This window comes from Epinephelus lanceolatus, chromosome 5, assembly GCF_041903045.1.
Source record: "Epinephelus lanceolatus isolate andai-2023 chromosome 5, ASM4190304v1, whole genome shotgun sequence".
In the NCBI taxonomy this organism is placed as follows: Eukaryota; Metazoa; Chordata; class Actinopteri; order Perciformes; family Serranidae; genus Epinephelus; species Epinephelus lanceolatus.
In genome coordinates this window covers 5,006,041-5,025,814 of record NC_135738.1, presented here as the reverse complement: position 1 = coordinate 5,025,814, position 19,774 = coordinate 5,006,041, and the positions used below count along the sequence as shown (strand labels likewise).

The window sequence follows — 19,774 nt, the reverse complement described above, 5'->3', positions numbered from 1 at the left end:
ACAAAATGATACAGGGTCTTCATTGTTCCCCTGAAATCCATTACTGCTGCTAAGGTGACCAATGAGATTCCCTCTGGGATCACATCAGGTACTTCTGGCTCAAGTGAATATTTCACATACCTCACGCATCCGTGACATCCAGACCTCATCAGAATTTTCCACATGCAGCGAGCTGGTGCTGTTCTGCAGCTGCACCGACAGCATCATGGGTGCTTTTTGGGCTGGGCACTGCCATTTGGGCAGAGCGAGAATGGCCAGGGTCGGAGTGATGAAACTGAAAGTCCCACCCTGGAGGATTGGTAACCTGCAAGTCAGAGGGGTGAAGGATTAAAGGTCAGAGTTCATCGGACCAAACGGTGTCAGGTCTCTGTGGACTGAGATGACCTGGATCTGTTCAAAGCAAGCTTAAAGGGAGAGCGGAGAATTTTAATGAGCAAGTTGCTTTTCTCACAGAGCTGGTGTCTGGTCAACTCATGATGTGTCTTTAAATAGAGAAGCTAAGATTTACTTTGAACAGTTCACTTGGGAGGTAAATAACGGCACGTAAAAGTTTGGGCACCTCTGGTCATTAATAGTGAATAGTTTAGTGAGTAGAAGATGAATGGATCTACAAAAGGCATGAAGATAAAGATGACACATTTCTTCAACATTTTAGGCAAGATGACTTTTTAATTTCAATCTTTTACAGTTTCAAAATAACAAAAAATGACAACAGCCTGAAGCAAAAGTTTGGGCATCCTGCATGGTCAGTGCTCAGTAGCGCCCCCTTTAGCAGCTATCACAGCTTTAAACACTTTTTGTATCCAGCTCAGAGTCTTTCAGTTCTTGTTTGGAGGATTTCTTCTAGCTCTGTGAGATGCTTGGGCCGTCCTCATGCTTTGCTCTTTGAGCTCTATCCACAGATGTGTAATGATGGTTAGGTCGGGGGACTGTGAGGGCCACGGCAAAACCTTCAGCTGGCTCCTCTTCAGGTCATCCATTGTGGATTTGGAAGTGTGTTACGGATCATTGTCCACTCTTCATCTTCAGCTTTTTTACAGATGCTGTGATGTCTGTAATTTAACTGAATCCATTATTTCCTCTACCTGTGAAATGTTCCCCATGCCACTGGCTGCAACACAAGCCCAAAGCATCATCCATCCACCCCCGTGTTTAACAGTTGGACAGGTGCCCCTGTTTTCTCCAAACATACTTTTGCTCATTGTGTCCAGAAAGTTCTATTTTAACTTCATCAGTCCACAGGGCTTGTTTCCAAAAAAGCATCAGGCTTGTTTCGATGTTCCTTTGCAAACTTGTGATGCTGGATTTAGTGGTGAGGACACAGGAAAGGTTTTCTTCTGATGACTCTTCCACGAAGGTCATACCTGTCCAGGTGTGTCTGCACAGTAGAACAGTGCACCACCACTTTTCCTTTCTAACAATCCTACGAGCAGCTCTCTCAGAAAGTTTTCTTGGTCTTCCAGACCTCAACTTGATATGACCTCCACAGTTCCTGTTAACTGCCATCCTCCCAGATGCAGAGAAGCTAGTCCATGCCTTTACCTCCTCGAGACTGGACTACTGCAACGGACTCTTCATCGGGATTGCTGGCAAGAACATCCAGAAGCTGCAGTACATCCAGAACAGCACTGTCAGGGTCCTGATGAGAGTCCGTAAACATGAGCACCTAACCCCCATTCTACACTCACTGCACTGGCTCCCCGTCTCATTTCAGATCAATTACAAAATCCTGCTGCTCACCCCCAAATGCATCAATGCACACACAATAGCCTACCTACAAGAACTAATCACTCCACAATCCTCCACCCGTACCCTCAGATCTGCAGGCAGCCTACTCCTCCGAGTCCCCAGCACCAAGCTCTGCACCATGGGAGACCGAGCCTTTTGCTCGGCCGCACCACGTTTGTGGAACAGCCTCCCTCTCCAGCTGAGGGCTGTACAGAGCCTGGACTCTTTTAAAGCAGGCCTGAAAACCTTTTTATTCAAAAGGCCTTTGACTGTTAATTTGAGCTAATTATAGTGTTTTTTCATATGTTTTTATATTATGCTTTTAACCTGTAGCACTCTGAGATCCAAGGATGAAAAGTGCATTACAAATAAAATGTATTATTATTATTATTATTATTATTATTGTTATTATTATTTCTGAATTACATGGCCAACTGAGGAAACGGCTCCCTGAAAACACTTTGCTATCTTCTTCTAGTCTTCATCAGGTCTTTTAGTTTTTTAGAGTGCTAGGCAGCTGTTTGGAGGAGCCCATGGCTGCTGATTGTTGGGACAAGGTTTCAGGAGTCAGAGTATTTATAAATCTTTGAAATCTGCATCACCTGTCCTTTCCTAACGATGACTGTGAACAAGCTCATTAAAGTCTGAGACCCTGGGAGAAGTCGTCTGACAGCTCAAATGTCTTGAGGTGCCCAAACGTTTGCAGGGTGCTCATTTCTGTTTTGTTCACTCTAAAATTGTTCAAAACAAAAATAAAACACTGATCTTGCTTAAAATGTTGAAAAGCATGTTTCATGTTTAACTTTGTGCCTTCTGGAGATCAGGAACGAAACTCTGTCATTTTTAAACTTTTTTGGCACATGTGCAGGCGTCACCTTTTCTCCATAACCACTGACCAACAGGCATATTTCTAACTTGAGAATAAAACAGAACGGCGGCACTCATAGTACAATTACCTTATTTGGAATGGGCAAAAACATGCAGACAGGGACACGTCTCAGCTAAAGAGCCATCATCAGTGTGACAAAACAATAGTGAATGGTGAATGACAAACACACAGGTGACGTTCAAACCACAATCAGGATAGAAAACAAGATTAAGTGATAAGATTCATCTGTGTATGAATGACCGGTGAAATATTAGCCTCCTACAAATAGTGAGAAAAAATATTCATAATAAAATAAAATATTTATGACCCTTACTGGGGAAACACTTAGAAATTAGGCTTGAACACTATCAATAATCCTTTATGAAAAGCAGTGTTTCCCCTACCATTATATTAGGGGAGCACCTTTCTGTTTCTACATGGTCGCGCCTTTACAAACCTCCTCTGCTCTCTGTATCGCGCACAGCAGAGTCCCCCCACACTCAATGTACAGTTCAAATAATTGTTTGGTCGTTATATTGACTGCTGTCATTAAAAGAGACACATGAACACCGTGATTCCTTTAAGTATTTGTGTCGTGTCCATCCCCAAATTGCTCCCAATGGCTGATCCACCAGTGTATGAGTGTGTGAGACTAGAAAAGCGTTACACAAGTGCAGGTCCATTTACCAGCTCCATAATCCACCTGCTGAACATTTTCTCAGCATTTATTGTATTAATCCTCTCCTCTGTGTGGTAAAAAATTTTCTGCTTTATATTCTCTCATGTTTGCAGTTTTTATTTCTCGTCAGATTTGCTTTTTAAGATAACAAGCCCACATCTTTTATTTCAACAACTACCTGCTGCTAAGGACTAAATGTAACATTCAGCTGAACCTTTGCAGCAAGTTGTTTCAAACTGAAATTCAAACCTGTTTTCACAGTAACTGTGAAATAAATAATGTGGACAGTGTGTGTATATTCATTTATTTTTTGTGTCGCAGCGTTTGTAATTCTTTACGTACGTGTTTGTGTTTTTATCCTCACATTCCTGTGTTTGACAAAGCCCTTCATACCACAGTTTTAAACAGTGCAATAGAAAGAGAGATTAACTTACTTATTATTCAATGTCAAAGTGTTTGTTGGAATCCCAACTTTGTCCCTTTAAGCTTTTGCCAAACTGTGTAGGTGGAAACCTCAAACAAAAGCATTAGCTGTTTGCTCAGGCTCAGTGTTACAGCAGTGGGAGCAGGAGCCCTGTACTGTATTGTACTGCTCTGTGTGTGGGAGGCAGCTGCACTTCGGTAAATCACACAGATTGATGCATCGGGTTCAGAAGGATTTTCCTATCAAAGTGCCAAACAGCTCCCAGGATTTCACATCTCTGTTATGAAATGAAAGCCACAAATTAAGCCGCGTGAAACTTTGGAGATCATGAGGCTTTAAGGAAAACTATTTCAGAACTTGCCCTGAAGGGTAAATCTCATTTCCACTGTTAGTGTCACGTAGAGCTCAGCAGAGGGCTGGCTCATCGTTTAACTCCACAAGAACCACCACAGGGGCCTCCGCATGAGCTGAGCTGTAACCTCAGGCTGTAGCAAATGAAGCTCAGGGGACTCATTACGGAAATGTTCGAAGTCTGAACTCCGATCTTATCTCAGGTTAGGATGACAGTCAGGAGTTTTGGTGTATAGAAACATGTTCGCTAAATGCAGTTACAGAGCATCGGCTGATGCTGATGATGTGCCCATATTATCCTGCATCCCTACTTTTAGATTTTCAGGACTCCACCACTGCATATGTTTAGGGATTGTTTCTGTGACAGGACCACAGTATTTTTCCTACATTTACTGTAAACCTAAGTAAAGATACAGGGTTCCTACAGCTGTAGGCAAGTTAGATTGAAGACTTTTTTAACACCACACACAATTAATTTTTGAGCCATTTTACAATATTGGTACCCTGGAAATCCAGAGTTCTCGAGAGAGCACAATTTGAATTTGCTCAGCAAGTCACTCTGGCAATCAGTAATGATGCTCATTACCCATGCCCTTGTAGCTGAGCTGCACCATCACGACGACGAAGTCCAGAATCAGTCAGTAACATTAAACATTGCAAGATGGCTACGGATGAACACCAGTTGTTTGAAACGGCTTTGGCCGCTACAGTGACCGAGTTAGACTTGGCTTTTTCTCTAAAAGAGGAACAGAAGACGGCGCTCGAATCTTTCCTTTGCAAGAAGGACGTTTTTGCTGTTTTGCCGACCGGATACGGCAAGAGTCTAATCTAACAGTTAGCTGCGCTGGTAGCTAAGCTCTGGATATGTCACCCCGTGTATTGTTCTGATTGGTCGTAGTGTTATCCAATTGCGTGCAGTGATGTTTTCAAATGCATGCTTGGTGCCGCCCCTCGAGTTGGGCCATTTGCATTACTCATAGCCAGACCCTAAATCTTTCTAGATTTGGGTCTGGATTTCCAGGCTACAATATTGGAAAATTGAAGGAAGAAAAAAAAAAAACATAAACTAACATTTTGTAATTATAGTTACATTTATTGTAACATAAAACATAAAGATTTGGGCCTGTGAAACAGTTAGAAGGTGAGAACTGATAGTATGTGCATTTATTGGCAAGTTCATTGCTGCAGTTTTTATGTTTCTCACTCTGCATGTGGGATTCAACTGCCTTTATTCTCATCATGACACATTTAAGAAAAGGGATTGAGTATATCTATGAATTTTTTTGCGACCTTCCAATGCAATGTCAGAAAGCCAGGGCAGAGGTGTGTGTGTGTGTGTGTGTGAAAAGGGAAATATAAGGGAGTTCCTGTCATCTTGGGAACATTCTTCACATTCTTAATTCTCTTGGGGCATTCCCCAAGAGAACTGTGCTTGCTATAAATCTTAAACGTGACCGACAGCGGGACTTAAAATGTGAACACACACACACAACAATAACTACCATTCCACTGAGGGGTAGAGTAGCTAAGAAGTTCACACACAACCACAAGTTGTCAAATCTCACATGTGCGTGAGAGAAACAGAGTCGAAACTGAGAAAAAGAAAGTGTTGAAATTTCTAAAGAATGAGTCAGTGCGGTCTGGCGCCTCCCGTTTCACCGGAGCTGTGAGACATTAAGAGGGGGTTACCTGGTACCGACAGCCGTTTGCAGCAGCGTACTTATTCCCGACACAAAGAATATGGTGGAGATGAGTTGGCTTTTTGCGACGTTGTTGTCCTTTATGCAGAGGGGCTCTGCCAGGATCAGCGGGATTGCGATGATGCCTCCGAATGCGAGGATGTAATGCTGTGGAGGCAAACGAAAAAGGATCAGTTTGGGGACCCTTTAAGATGCATAAAAAGCTTTTCCCTTTTACAGAAAATGAACCCTGTTTTTTCTGATTCACTCTGAGTTTAGCTGCTCTTCATTTTAATATGTAGACAGTAGTGTTGTCACGATACCAAAATCTTTGTTTCGGTACCAATACCAATATGAATTTCGATACTTTTCGATACTCTTCGGAACTTTTCCTAAGGAAAAGTCCTTTTGGATACAAACCTTTAGAACAATAAATAGTAGAGGTGTAACGGTACCAAAAAAATCATGGTTCGGTAAGTACCTCAGTACGGACGTCACGGTTTGGTAACTCAAATGTTTCACCAAGTTTGTGTTGTCTCGTGTTGTCTCCCTTTGCGAGGCAGACTTTCTCTTGCCTTTTTTCATGTGCGCCAGCTGCGAATGTTGATACAGGTGTTGTCATACACACCACTTGTGCAATCTGTGCTCCAATAGGAACAAGAAAGGCGTTTGTGTGCATAAATGAGTAAAATAAATTAACTAAATTAATGAATTGAATCAATTTCAAAGTACCGGTATTTTCCAAATGCAGTATAGTACCGTTTGGAATACTCTAGTACCGCGGTACTATTTTAGTACCGGTATACCGTGCAACACTAGTAGACAGGAAGTAATGTTTCTCAAACCCAAGACATTTACAGTACAGGCCAAAAGTTTGGACACACCTTCTCATTCAATGCGTTTTCTTTATTTTCATGACTATTTACATTGTAGATTCTCACTGAAGGCATCAAAACTATGAATGAACACATGTGGAGTTATGTACTTAACAAAAAAAGGTGAAATAACTGAAAACATGTTTTATATTCTAGTTTCTTCAAAATAGCCACCCTTTGCTCTGATTACTGCTTTGCACACTCTTGGCATTCTCTCCATGAGCTTCAAGAGGTAGTCACCTGAAATGGTTTTCCAACAGTCTTGAAGGAGTTCCCAGAGGTGTTTAGCACTTGTTGGCCCCTTTGCCTTCACTCTGCGGTCCAGCTCACCTCAAACCATCTCGATTGGGTTCAGGTCCGGTGACTGTGGAGGCCAGGTCATCTGCCGCAGCACTCCATCACTCTCCTTCTTGGTCAAATAGCCCTTACACAGCCTGGAGGTGTGTTTGGGGTCATTGTCCTGTTGAAAAATAAATGATCGTCCAACTAAACGCAAACCGGATGGGATGGCATGTCGCTGCAGGATGCTGTGGTAGCCATGCTGGTTCAGTGTGCCTTCAATTTTGAATAAATCCCCAACAGTGTCACCAGCAAAACACCCCCACACCATCACACCTCCTCCTCCATGCTTCACAGTGGGAACCAGGCATGTGGAATCCATCCGTTCACCTTTTCTGCATCTCACAAAGACACAGCGGTTGGAACCATCAGACCAAAGTACAGATTTCCACTGGTCTAATGTCCATTCCTTGTGTTTCTTGGCCCAAACAAATCTCTTCTGCTTGTTGCCTCTCCTTAGCAGTGGTTTCCTAGCAGCTATTTGACCATGAAGGCCTGATTCGCGCAGTCTCCTCTTAACAGTTGTTCTAGAGATGGGTCTGCTGCTAGAACTCCGTGTGGCATTCATCTGGTCTCTGATCTGAGCTGCTGTTAACTTGCCATTTCTGAGGCTGGTGACTCGGATGAACTTATCCTCAGAAGCAGAGGTGACTCTTGGTCTTCCTTTCCTGGGTCGGTCCTCATGTGTGCCAGTTTCGTTGTAGTGCTTGATGGTTTTTGCGACTCCACTTGGGGACACATTTAAAGTTTTTGCAATTTTCCGGACTGACTGACCTTCATTTCTTAAAGTAATGATGGCCACTGGTTTTTCTTTAGTTAGCTGATTGGTTCTTGCCATAATATGAATTTTAACAGTTGTCCAATAGGGCTGTCGGCTGTGTATTAACCTGACTTCTGCACAACACAACTGATGGTCCCAACCCCACTGATAAAGCAAGAAATTCCACTAATTAACCCTGATAAGGCACACCTGTGAAGTGGAAACCATTTCAGGTGACTACCTCTTGAAGCTCATGGAGAGAATGCCAAGAGTGTGCAAAGCAGTAATCAGAGCAAAGGGTGGCTATTTTGAAGAAACTAGAATATAAAACATGTTTTCAGTTATTTCACCTTTTTTTGTTAAGTACGTAACTCCACATGTGTTCATTCATAGTTTTGATGCCTTCAGTGAGAATCTACAATGTAAATAGTCATGAAAATAAAGAAAACGCATTGAATGAGAAGGTGTGTCCAAACTTTTGGCCTGTACTGTATATGAATCGCTCTCTGTTGCAAACCAAGGAATGATGTCAAAGAAAGATGCTCAAAAAACAGAATAATTTGCATCCAGTGTAAGAGATAAAATCTTGTTGTTGCTAAAATGGGAAGATGACGTATGACTATAGTAGAATCTGCAAGTCACATGTCCTTCTCCAAGCTTGTGCAGGTGTCACATTATCAATACCATACACATCATTGTGAGTCAGTTTATCTTGTAATTGTAGCATGATATGTTATCGTCATGTTTACATTCATACCACATGGCGCAAAGTGTCTCGTACTTCAGCAGCATTTAAAATCCAACATGGTTGTTGAAGATTGTGATTAAAGGCTTCAAAGGGCTCTTAATGCACACAATATTTTTTGGGACAACGTTTCAAACACTTAACAATAAATTGTGCTAAATTTTGACTGTTTTCTGAGTGTTTTCCCTTTTTTAGACTCGTCCACTAGTCTTAATCAACATTTTTGTTTAGTCAACAGGGAACTAAGTTGCCAGGGACATCCCTAGTTAAAACAACAACAAAAAAACAACAAAGGAATTAAGGCTCTCAGCAGCCATGAACAGGCCCTCACACCTTCACGCACACTGGGGTCACCGGCTGACGCGGATATTCATTTCTGTGAAAGTTAGACACAGCATGCTGGAGTGACATGGTTTATCCTTCATAGAGTGTGGGCACTGAAATGACCTGTATCAAAGCATCATCAATGTCTTGGGAGCTTTCAAAACAAATTTGAGAAGGATCTGGTCAACTTGCTGGGAGCACATATAACATGTCATGTTATAACATGTTATTTCCTGGTACCAGTGGCAGGTACTATTACTATTTTTGTCATGTGGATGTGTTAAGGATGGGACTGTCATCAAATGTGACGTTTCCGCTCCCCGGTGCAGCAGCAGCCAGACAGCGCTTCATCAATACCCAACCGTCCGCTGCAGCAGGAGGAGACGGTGAGGAAAAGAGTGAGTGAACGAGAGTGTGGTGCAGACTGTTGTTGTTGTCATTAGAGCTCTCATACACAGTGAGTTCATCAGTGGAGGTGCCTTATTGCTGTTTTCCAAACTACTGTAGCTGCAGTCTCGTTGTTTTGGTCATGGATTAATGCTACTTAACACTATTCACCACGCCCCAATTCTCTGTTTAAGACAGAACGTTAACTGTTAAACAGGAAGTAAAACTGGCTGGGGGATGGGGCCGGGGGACTTTAAACAGTGGGATGTTCTCAAAAGTGATGCATCTTTAAAAAGATTCAGCTCAGTGCTGATCACGTTTTCACACCCTCACAACCAGAGAGACAGACTGCTTCATTCTGATACTAGAAAACTACCTAACACTGTGTCTTGGCTGCCTGATCAACTAACAGGGTTTTTGGCTGTGGCCACGTGCACAACGTTCTGACACCAAGTACTTTACACATCCACATACAGTACAGGCCAAAAGTTTGGACACACCTTCTCATTCAATGCGTTTTCTTTATTTTCATGACTATTTACATTGTAGATTCTCACTGAAGGCATCAAAACTATGAATGAACACATGTGGAGTTATGTACTTAACAAAAAAAGGCGAAATAACTGAAAACATGTTTTATATTCTAGTTTCTTCAAAATAGCCACCCTTTGCTCTGATTACTGCTTTGCACACTCTTGGCATTCCCTCGATAAGCTTCAAGAGGTAGTCACCTGAAATGGTTTCCACTTCACAGGTGTGCCTTATCAGGGTTAATTAGTGGAATTTCTTGCTTTATCAATGGGGTTGGGACCATCAGTTGTGTTGTGCAGAAGTCAGGTTAATACACAGCCGACAGCCCTATTGGACAACTGTTAAAATTCATATTATGGCAAGAACCAATCAGCTAACTAAAGAAAAACCAGTGGCCATCATTACTTTAAGAAATGAAGGTCAGTCAGTCCGGAAAATTGCAAAAACTTTAAATGTGTCCCCAAGTGGAGTCGCAAAAACCATCAAGCGCTACAACGAAACTGGCACACATGAGGACCGACCCAGGAAAGGAAGACCAAGAGTCACCTCTGCTTCTGAGGATAAGTTCATCCGAGTCACCAGCCTCAGAAATCGCAAGTTAACAGCAGCTCAGATCAGAGACCAGATGAATGCCACACAGAGTTCTAGCAGCAGACCCATCTCTACAACAACTGTTAAGAGGAGACTGCGCGAATCAGGCCTTCATGGTCAAATAGCTGCTAGGAACCCACTGCTAAGGAGAGGCAACAAGCAGAAGAGATTTGTTTGGGCCAAGAAACACAAGGAATGGACATTAGACCAGTGGAAATCTGTGCTTTGGTCTGATGAGTCCAAATTTGAGATCTTTGGTTCCAACCGCTGTGTCTTTGTGAGATGCAGAAAAGGTGAACGGATGGATTCCACATGACTGGTTCCCACTGTGAAGCATGGAGGAGGAGGTGTGATGGTGTGGGGGTGTTTTGCTGGTGACACTGTTGGGGATTTATTCAAAATTGAAGGCACACTGAACCAGCATGGCTACCACAGCATCCTGCAGCGACATGCCATCCCATCCGGTTTGCGTTTAGTTGGACGATCATTTATTTTTCAACAGGACAATGACCCCAAACACACCTCCAGGCTGTGTAAGGGCTATTTGACCAAGAAGGAGAGTGATGGAGTGCTGCGGCAGATGACCTGGCCTCCACAGTCACCGGACCTGAACCCAATCGAGATGGTTTGGGGTGAGCTGGACCGCAGAGTGAAGGCAAAGGGGCCAACAAGTGCTAAACACCTCTGGGAACTCCTTCAAGACTGTTGGAAAACCATTTCAGGTGACTACCTCTTGAAGCTCATGGAGAGAATGCCAAGAGTGTGCAAAGCAGTAATCAGAGCAAAGGGTGGCTATTTTGAAGAAACTAGAATATAAAACATGTTTTCAGTTATTTCACCTTTTTTTGTTAAGTACATAACTCCACATGTGTTCATTCATAGTTTTGATGCCTTCAGTGAGAATCTACAATGTAAATAGTCATGAAAATAAAGAAAACGCATTGAATGAGAAGGTGTGTCCAAACTTTTGGCCTGTACTGTACTTTTAGAAAATACCCCATAAAATCCTTCAGCACACTTGCTGTCTACACACTAAAATGCCACTGTAGTCTAGTTTCTGTTGGACAAACAAAAAGAGCTTCAAAGGTTTGTATATCTGAACACTAAGCTGCACGCAAAACATGGACTATGCGATTACCTGACAATATGCACAGGCTGACCGTGGCTCTGCAGCGTCATTAAAGTTCCAAGGAACAGAAAGAACATCACCCTCTCCTTGAGGTGGTAACATTATCAACTCACTGCTCCGCAGAGCTCTTAAATGCTGACTTACATACTGTGGACCTCTCAGAATTTGTTTTATGTCCTCTCAAGTGTTTTGTTCTCAATGTACTTCCATATACCTGCGTGGTCTATGTGTGTGTCTGTGTGTTTTGAGGGTTAAGGTCAGGATGTAGGGAGTTTGTAGGGAGAAGTCTACATTAGGTGTGGGTGTGAGATGGTGCATCCGAAGGTTAGAGGTTGGCCAGATATTAAAAATAACTCCTCGGCCTTCATGAAGAAGCGTGGCCTCAATCAGCTTGATAACCTCGGTGACGTGACTTCAACATTCAGACGAGGTCACCGGTGATCAGTGCTGCCTGTCCAACAGTCCTGTAGATTTAAAGCATGCTGTTTTATTGATGTGATGAAGTCAGATGTCCGGTCTTTTGTTGTGACTTTGATACTGATTTCTGGAAAACAGATGTATTTTGTGCCCATATAAAGAGCTCCAGAAAATGAAAATTAAACATCACTGTGGGAAAAGAGGTTGTTGCAGCTGCTGCAGTGACTTTGTTTGTGTGAATAACAAACTTCTCAATTTATTGTGTCTTAAATCTCTCAGTCAGGGTGCACAGTGTCTCATAACAGGGCCCATTTTTACTGGAGTTCTACAAAAACCAGGTATCGTACCACAGAGCGAGCTCCCAAACACATATGTCCTTGAAATAATGGCTAACTGTGTTCAGAAATAATGCAATGATGAACAACATGCAAAGAAACTGTATTTTATCACTGCAGATTTTTCCCTCGGGGCTGAGAGGCTTTGATGTTTTCCAAAATGTGGTTTCCTTTTCACAAAACGCACATAAATAACAACAACACTACGCAGCTGATGATTATAATCATCACAGCGGTTGTTCAACAGACGTGCATCTTGTTTCAAACCCCCTACTGGAAGGAAATGATACACTGGCACTATCTCTGAGGGGCACTGAGGTTTAATGCCCCCCACCCCAAGTAAAAGATAATAATTACAATATACTACATAATATGTAATTACCTAGAATCATCGCTTTGTGGAGGCATGCCTCTGCCAACCAGTCAAATTGCAGTTTACATCCATGTCTGTGCAGATTAATATGTAGCCATGACAGTTTAAAATATGGACACTGCTGCAATGAAACTACATATTCTAAACATTCGCACACGTCTTCCTCCCCGAAGCAGAAGATCTATACAATCAGCACAGTCTCAAGATTAGAGTCACCAATTCAGTATCTGACCAAATGTCTTCCCTTCTGTTTCTGAGATATGATGTCACTGAATGGTCACAGTCTAACACCAGGTCAGTTTAACTTCATGGCTATCAATCTGTCCATTTAGGAAGCACAAGTGATTGTGAATCAGTTTCAGCTGCTTTGGTGCAAATCAAAGTGACGACAGGTGCAATGGAGAGGCATAAGCAGGACAACCCCCAAAAAGAGAATGGTTTTACATGTGGTGTCCACAGACAGTAGAGCACAGCCTGGGCCACATTTTCCTCACCAAACCTGGCCCGACAGACTTTCTGATTTTTAAGTTTGAACCCAACCCGAGCCCGACACAGTTTGTGACCTGACTTGTTACCAACAATTTCTTTGCATGGTTTTCGGCAGTTTTAAACCTTCCTGATGGCGTTTTGTCTAGCGTCCTCCATTTTCATTAGTTCAGTCTGAATATTTACCACCTCCTGCCTAAAATTTAACTATGGGCCTGTGTTGTGTTCAGGTGTTGTCATGTAAATAACAAACTCCACTAGCACTAGCACTTGAATAGGCCATAGCACAACACAGCAGCATGTCAAGTGGGCCAAACCCAAATCGAACCCAGGTAAAATTTCTGATTTGTTATCCGAACCCGGCCCGACCCATCGGGTTACGACAGGTCCCATCGGGCTCGGGTCGGGTATCCACACTTTTACAGACAGTTGCTCTCTCCTTATCCTTCCTGACTGATTCTTTTCTAGTTTTGTTCCAACACTGCACACTTGAGCATCTGGAGTCCTTTCAGTTTTCAAGAGTCAATGGAGATATTTCATAAAACCAGGTCATGTGGACGAATGTTTATTTTTTAACAGAGTGGAAAAATATCCATTTACAAAAATATCTGGATACTTACAGACAGAGCCTAAGTGTTGTATTGAAACTGAAGTAGTCCCAGCTAACATTTCGCTGCTTCTGAGTAAAGCCTCCATGAAAAGAGCAGAGACAGTTTTGGATATGGAAAATGGCAAAACAGTCATGTTTAATGAACCTGTAAAACTTGCCTTTATAAGCTCGGGTCATTACTGTGTGAAAATTACGGAGAAAGAAGACAAGAGCTTTCACTGTGATGAGCAGGTTTGGTGACTGCTGAGGTCATCACTCCAAAGGAAAAAAAAGGATGAGGATGAAGAAAGCATGAATCCTGAAAAAGCTTCATCAACTATTTGGTCCTCCTTCTGCTGACAGACTGCAGAGACTTCTGATGAGCTCAGTGTAACATCATCCTACAGACAAATGACAATGAATGTGAAGTGCATCAAAGATAAAGTCAGACTCAGCCAGGACCTGCCACTGGCATCTCAGTACAACACGACTGTTGCTGTCGATCTGCATGAATTACACCCAGGTGCATGGTGTCTCCATGTTCACAAGGTTTAGTGCAGCATTCCATGTACACATCTGGATGACTGTGCACAGCCCACCCGAGAAACTCTTCAGTGACAATGGGGGAGAGTTTAACAATGATGAGATGAGACAAAGCTTCTAGTATGAATGTGGAGCCAAACCAAGATGTGTTTTCTGAACCTAACCATGTGCTTTTCTTTACAGCCCAGCGTTGGTTCTGGCATCCTAGAATATCAACAGCAGACGCAGAAGGGTACCTGGTGCGTAATATGTAGACATGAAAGTCCGCTGACAAAGCAGCCGTATGTGACGACCTGGGATGAGAACATGTGGGAGAATTGGCTTCAAATCTTGGTGCACCTCCTGGGGACCTGCCAAAAACATGTTTCAGTCAGGACCACTTTAGTCAAAGAAATCTTTATTTCCAATTGTGTATTATATTTGGCGGTATGGCTGTGTTCTGGGGCCTCTCTGCCTTTTCTGAGGCCTATACAAAAAGCCTTTTCCAGACGCCTGCGTGGAAAGCCTTAAGGCAGAGACAGCACACCCTCCTGCCCTTTCACATGCAAAAATGAGTAAAGCCTGAGGCAAAGAGCAAACCTCCCTGCCCTTCCATGTGCCTACATGGAAAGCGTGAGGCAGAAAGAGCAGCAGCAAAGACCCCCCCGGGAACAGAACAGAGCAGCATCAATGACAAACAAAAATGACATTGATAAGTCAGACACAACATGTAAAGGAGGAGCTGGGGTGGAGGCAGGTTGCAAAGCGGCTTGCAGAGGAAGCAATTTAAATAGGGTGCCCTGAATGAGATTTGCCAATTGGTTGTACAGAGAGGAATCATGTGACCAGCTGACTCCTTTCCATCAATTGCCTGCTCAATTAGTTGACTGGGCTGTGTCAGATCAGCTGATGTAACTGGGCTGTGAGCTGAGCCTGACACTGTGTCCTGCTTGAACCAACACTATGCTCAGTTTTTCTAATCAGTACATCCCAATGCATGATACTGTGAAGGTATGTAGTTTGGCCTCAGACAATGAATGAATCTACCCATCCTGCAGATCCATGGAACAAATATAAATATAAACATCACAGCATTATTTGTTGAATTTGGGGAGGCAGAAACAGACGAACTGACAAGGTATTTCAAGCAGGTCCTTCTGTCCTCGGAAGTGACATCTGATGTCATTCCCTACCAACGGACCATTCTGAAAAACAGATTGTACCAAAAAGGTGACCTGTCCTGAGATAGATCAAAGTCTACACCACCAGTGTCCTGATGTTCTCAGCCTGGTGGACCTCAGCCTCTCCGTTCCAGTCTCTTCCACTGACTTAGAGGGGATTTATTGTGACGAAGCTTGAAAAAACTGCCTCGAGGTCATGCCTTGCTCCAGCCACCCTATCTGACATCCTGATGGTCCAGCTGGCAGCCCCCTCACCTGAGGACTTAGATCCCCTCCCGTGCCGTCCAGCTGCAGCACAGCGTCTGACCCAGGCAGCCTGATTTCATGGAGGGGAGAAGAAGTCAGAAGGAAACAGTATCTGTCAGAATCGGATTCTGATCCTGATGAGGAGGAATTTTGAAGCAAAAGAAGGAGAGATAAACTGTGTGTCTATGTGTGGCAGTAGATTCTGAGTTTGCTGAAGTTTAATGTTAAAAGACTGTTAAACTAAATTGGACCTACAGCGCACCGTTGCTTGTGTGTCTGCATTTTGTTTTTGTGCATTTAAAGTGTGCGTGCATTTGTGTGAGGTAGAGAATTAAATATTGATAAGCATTAAATGAAATATCAAACAGATACTTTTTATGAGAGCAAACTTTACAAGCGACGGGAGAAGAAGTGATTACGTGTTTTTTTTTGGGGGGGGGGGCTGTGATGATCTGTTTTTAATGTGTCCTTGTGTGTGCAGAAGAATTTGTGAGAGTTATTTAATAAAAAGATGTCTGATGTGCACAGGGGGGTTCCAGGGTTATTTCACAACAGCCTGATGTTGATTACACAACATGTAACCAGTGGATCTGATGTGCATAACTGTGGCTTGACAGTGCTCTGCATTATTCCAGTGAGACACTGCTGCCTTCAGGTGGCTGCGAGGAGTCACCACAAGGAAAGGTCTTCAGACCTCCAGCACTAAGACAAATCACAAAACACAAATGTTGATATCTGCATGTAGAAAAGAACCATTCCAAGCGCCTGCAAGATGTTACAGCTCTGTCTACCCAAAACAGGATCAACATATTTTAAATCCACAGTCTTCTCTTTGTTTTTTCTTTGTCTCTGGTTCAGCCTCGGACCTTTAATGCACAACCAAACTGAAACATTACACTCTAAAAATATCTTAACAGCAGATTCATGACCAACTCTTCAAAGTGTATCCATTCTGCAGCACCTCCTTGTAACTAAATTTACCGCATGATTCATATGTCACGGCTGCTCAAACTCATGATCTGCAGGTCTTCTGTTATGTAAACTCAAACAGGATTTTTTCTCATGTCCTTCCAGTACACTGCCCTGTGCCCAGATCAGCCAAAACATTCAAACCACTGACAGATGAAGTGAATAACATTGATTATTTTTGTTACAATGCAATGTTCTGCTGAGAAATCTTTAGTCCTGGCATTCATGTAAACACTGTTGCAGACCAAGTATCCCTTCTCATGGCAATGGCCCCCCAGCCGGACAATGCCCCATGCCACACCCCAAAAAACTGCTCAGGACTGACCCAAGAAACGTGACAAAAAGCTTAAGGTATTGACCTGGCCTCCCAATTCCCCATATCCCAATCCAATCAAGCATCTGTGGGATGTGCTGGTGCCCCACCACGTAACCCACAGGACTCAAAGGATCCTCTGCCAACGCCCTGGTGCCAGACACAACAGGACATCCCCAGAGGTCCTGTGTCCATGTCAGAGCCAAGTCTGAATCCAAGGAGGCCCCACTGTGGTTCGTAGGTGTCTCTGCTGTACCAGCATGTACCATGTATACTGAAGCAAGCTGGGAACTTGGAGGCCAGGTCGATGTCTTGAGCTCTTTGTCACATTCCCCAGGCCATTCCTGAACAGCTTTTGCGATGTGGCATGGGGCATTGTCCTGCTGTGGTGGGGGCCACTGCCATTGTGGAGTACCATTGCTCCGGAGTGCACTTGGTCTGCAACAGTGTCTGGGTGGGTGGAGCATGTCAAGTGATATCCACATGAATGCCAGGACCAAACAGTTTCTCAGTAAAACATTGCATTGTAACAAAATTCTCAATGTTATTCACCTCACCTGTCAGTGGTTTTAATGTTTTGGCGGATCGGTGTATATAAGAAATATTCTCTTTTATGTCCTCATATTCTCTTCCTGTGGTGAACACCTTCTCTCAGCTGGGATGTGCGCCAATAATCAAGTACTCTGACACAAGTTTTGTCCTCCAGCATGTGATTCAGTCTAATTTATTGTCAGATGTGGACAGCTGCTGGATCAGAGGATGTCAGGTTTAATGTCAGGATCAAATCCCTGTGGATTACTGACTTAATACATGTCACAGCTGCTTCAAAGAGGTGAAACATTTCTAACATCAAGTGCTTCAAATCAGTTAAACATTTAAAATGCTTTTAAATGTTTTTAAGTACTGTTTAATGAGGCTGAGACATTTTAATATGAATGACCACTGTATTCCCACACTGTCATGAGTTCGACTTTACCAAGAACAGGACTGAGTTCCTCTGAATTTAATACTGGGAGCCACGGGATGCCGGATCTGCTGGACTGATTTTAGGGGCACAAAGCAGGAAGGAGGTGTTGTTCCTCCAGGAAGAACAAAGGGAAGTATTTCATACTATCTTTAAAACAAAAAAGCAGATAGCGAAAAAGAGAGGACAGGCCTCTACATGCTGGGAAACAGCTGGGCTGTTAAAATAGGATTTGCAGTTTGAGGAAAGCCATAGGCATGGCTCCCAGTCTCATGTCTTTACAGGCATTACTGGGGGAAGGTATCACACTAAACCTGACAATAATGTTTTGTTGCTTAACACAGCTATTTCCTATTAGGTAACAGGATGTTTTATTCAGTTGAAGTATGTCAAATGGTTGTTTTGGCTCATTTACGCACGCTTAATTTCACCCAAATGTTTCACTAATCTACACATTCTATTGGCACTGACGTTAATAACTTCATGTCATGCCACCAGACAATCAGAGATCTCCGCCTTCTGTTAGTCTGGGGACACTCCTCTCTAGTGTGTTTAACACACCGGAGAAAACGGCCGGCAACAAAGCAACGCCTCTTGCATTTTTGAAAAGGACACGTCCTCCCGGAAATGTGCGCTCCCCCTTTTCTCGTCCGCAAGGAAACAAACACACAGAGAGCTTGAAAATGGATGCCGAGAGATTTAACTCCGTTTTATCAAACGTGTGCTCAGTCCACAAGATTGTGGAAATGAAGGACTTAGAGCGACTTTGTTTAAAACTTTTAACGCAGTCAGACTATGTTTACGAGCACAAGAGTTCAGCAAGCCACCGAAGGACTGCCCTGCGGATTTACTATTGAGTTTTTTTAAACTGTGAAATGGTATCCGCCCATCTAAACACAAAATCAGGGAGAAAGACATCAGTCTTTAGTTAAGCAAAGCATCTAAAGACTGACTCGTGAGTCTATGGTGACGGTAACTTACCGCAGTAAACATGAGCCGCGGTACTGCTTTTGTGGTTACCGTCATACCGCAGTACTCCAGCTACGGTGACAGAACGGGGCCCGGGTGGGCTGCACCCAAGCAAAATTTGTGATTTGTTTTTGACATGCTGCTGTGTTTTGCTATGGCCTATTTAAGTGCTGGAATTTATTATTTATGTGACAACACTTGAATGCAACACAGGCTCCGCTCCAGCTGAGCATGTGTGCTGTGCTGCTGTGCATGCGGTGTGTTTGACTGTGCCTGACAGCAGCCTTTTGATGGTCATTTGCACACTGTCCATGTGTGATCATGGTAAACAGACAAGCTGTAACCATGATAACAATAACTATGTCAGGTAACAAACTGCGTCAGGCTCAGGTCGGGTCGGGCTGGGTTATAACTGCCTCAGACTCAGATCGGGTTTGGTCTGGAAAATGCAGCCTGAGCTGCACTCTACTTTGATACACCAACTGTACACGACATGCCCAGCACCAAATGGCAGTGAGAGTTAGCAACTAGCTCACTGATACTGAAACATCTCGGACCCGATCTTACACCTGGCACAAAGCTGCATGCGGCCCAACTGTCATTGCCAATTTCATATTGATGTTGATGTTACGTTGTCTAAGTAACAATTGTATTTGCGCCTATCTGTGCGTCCATGGCCGTGGAGTTCTTAAAATGGGGTGTGGTCAGGTGCATTGTGGATTTGTTGCAATTTTGAGGCTGCAGAAAACGACTGACCAAAAAAACCTGGTCTGAAGTCAGAATGGTGCAGTAAGACTGAATATACTGATCACATTTTCTAAAATGTGAACGTAGCAGAGATCAGAGCTGCCAACAGACGGGGCGTCGGTAGCGTAGTGGATAGTGCCTCGCTGCAGCGGTCGCAGGTTCGACTCCGGCTTGCAACCATTTGTTGCATGTCACCCCCCGCTCTCTCTCTCACCCCATTTCACTCTATCCTGTACATTAAAGGCAAAAATTT

General features: G+C 43.4%; 1 protein-coding gene across 1 annotated transcript in view; it reads right to left on the bottom strand.

Moving 5' to 3' along the window:
- The window catches only part of LOC117261815 (solute carrier family 23 member 2), an 83,682-nt gene that overhangs the window by 45,776 nt on the left and 18,132 nt on the right, over positions 1–19,774 (bottom strand). The window contains exons 3-4 of the mRNA XM_033634332.2: positions 5,740–5,897; positions 121–304 (exon numbers count right to left, since the gene is read on the bottom strand). Coding sequence (XP_033490223.1) covers positions 121–304; positions 5,740–5,897 — 342 coding nt within the window. The remainder of the gene's footprint in view (positions 1–120; positions 305–5,739; positions 5,898–19,774) is intronic.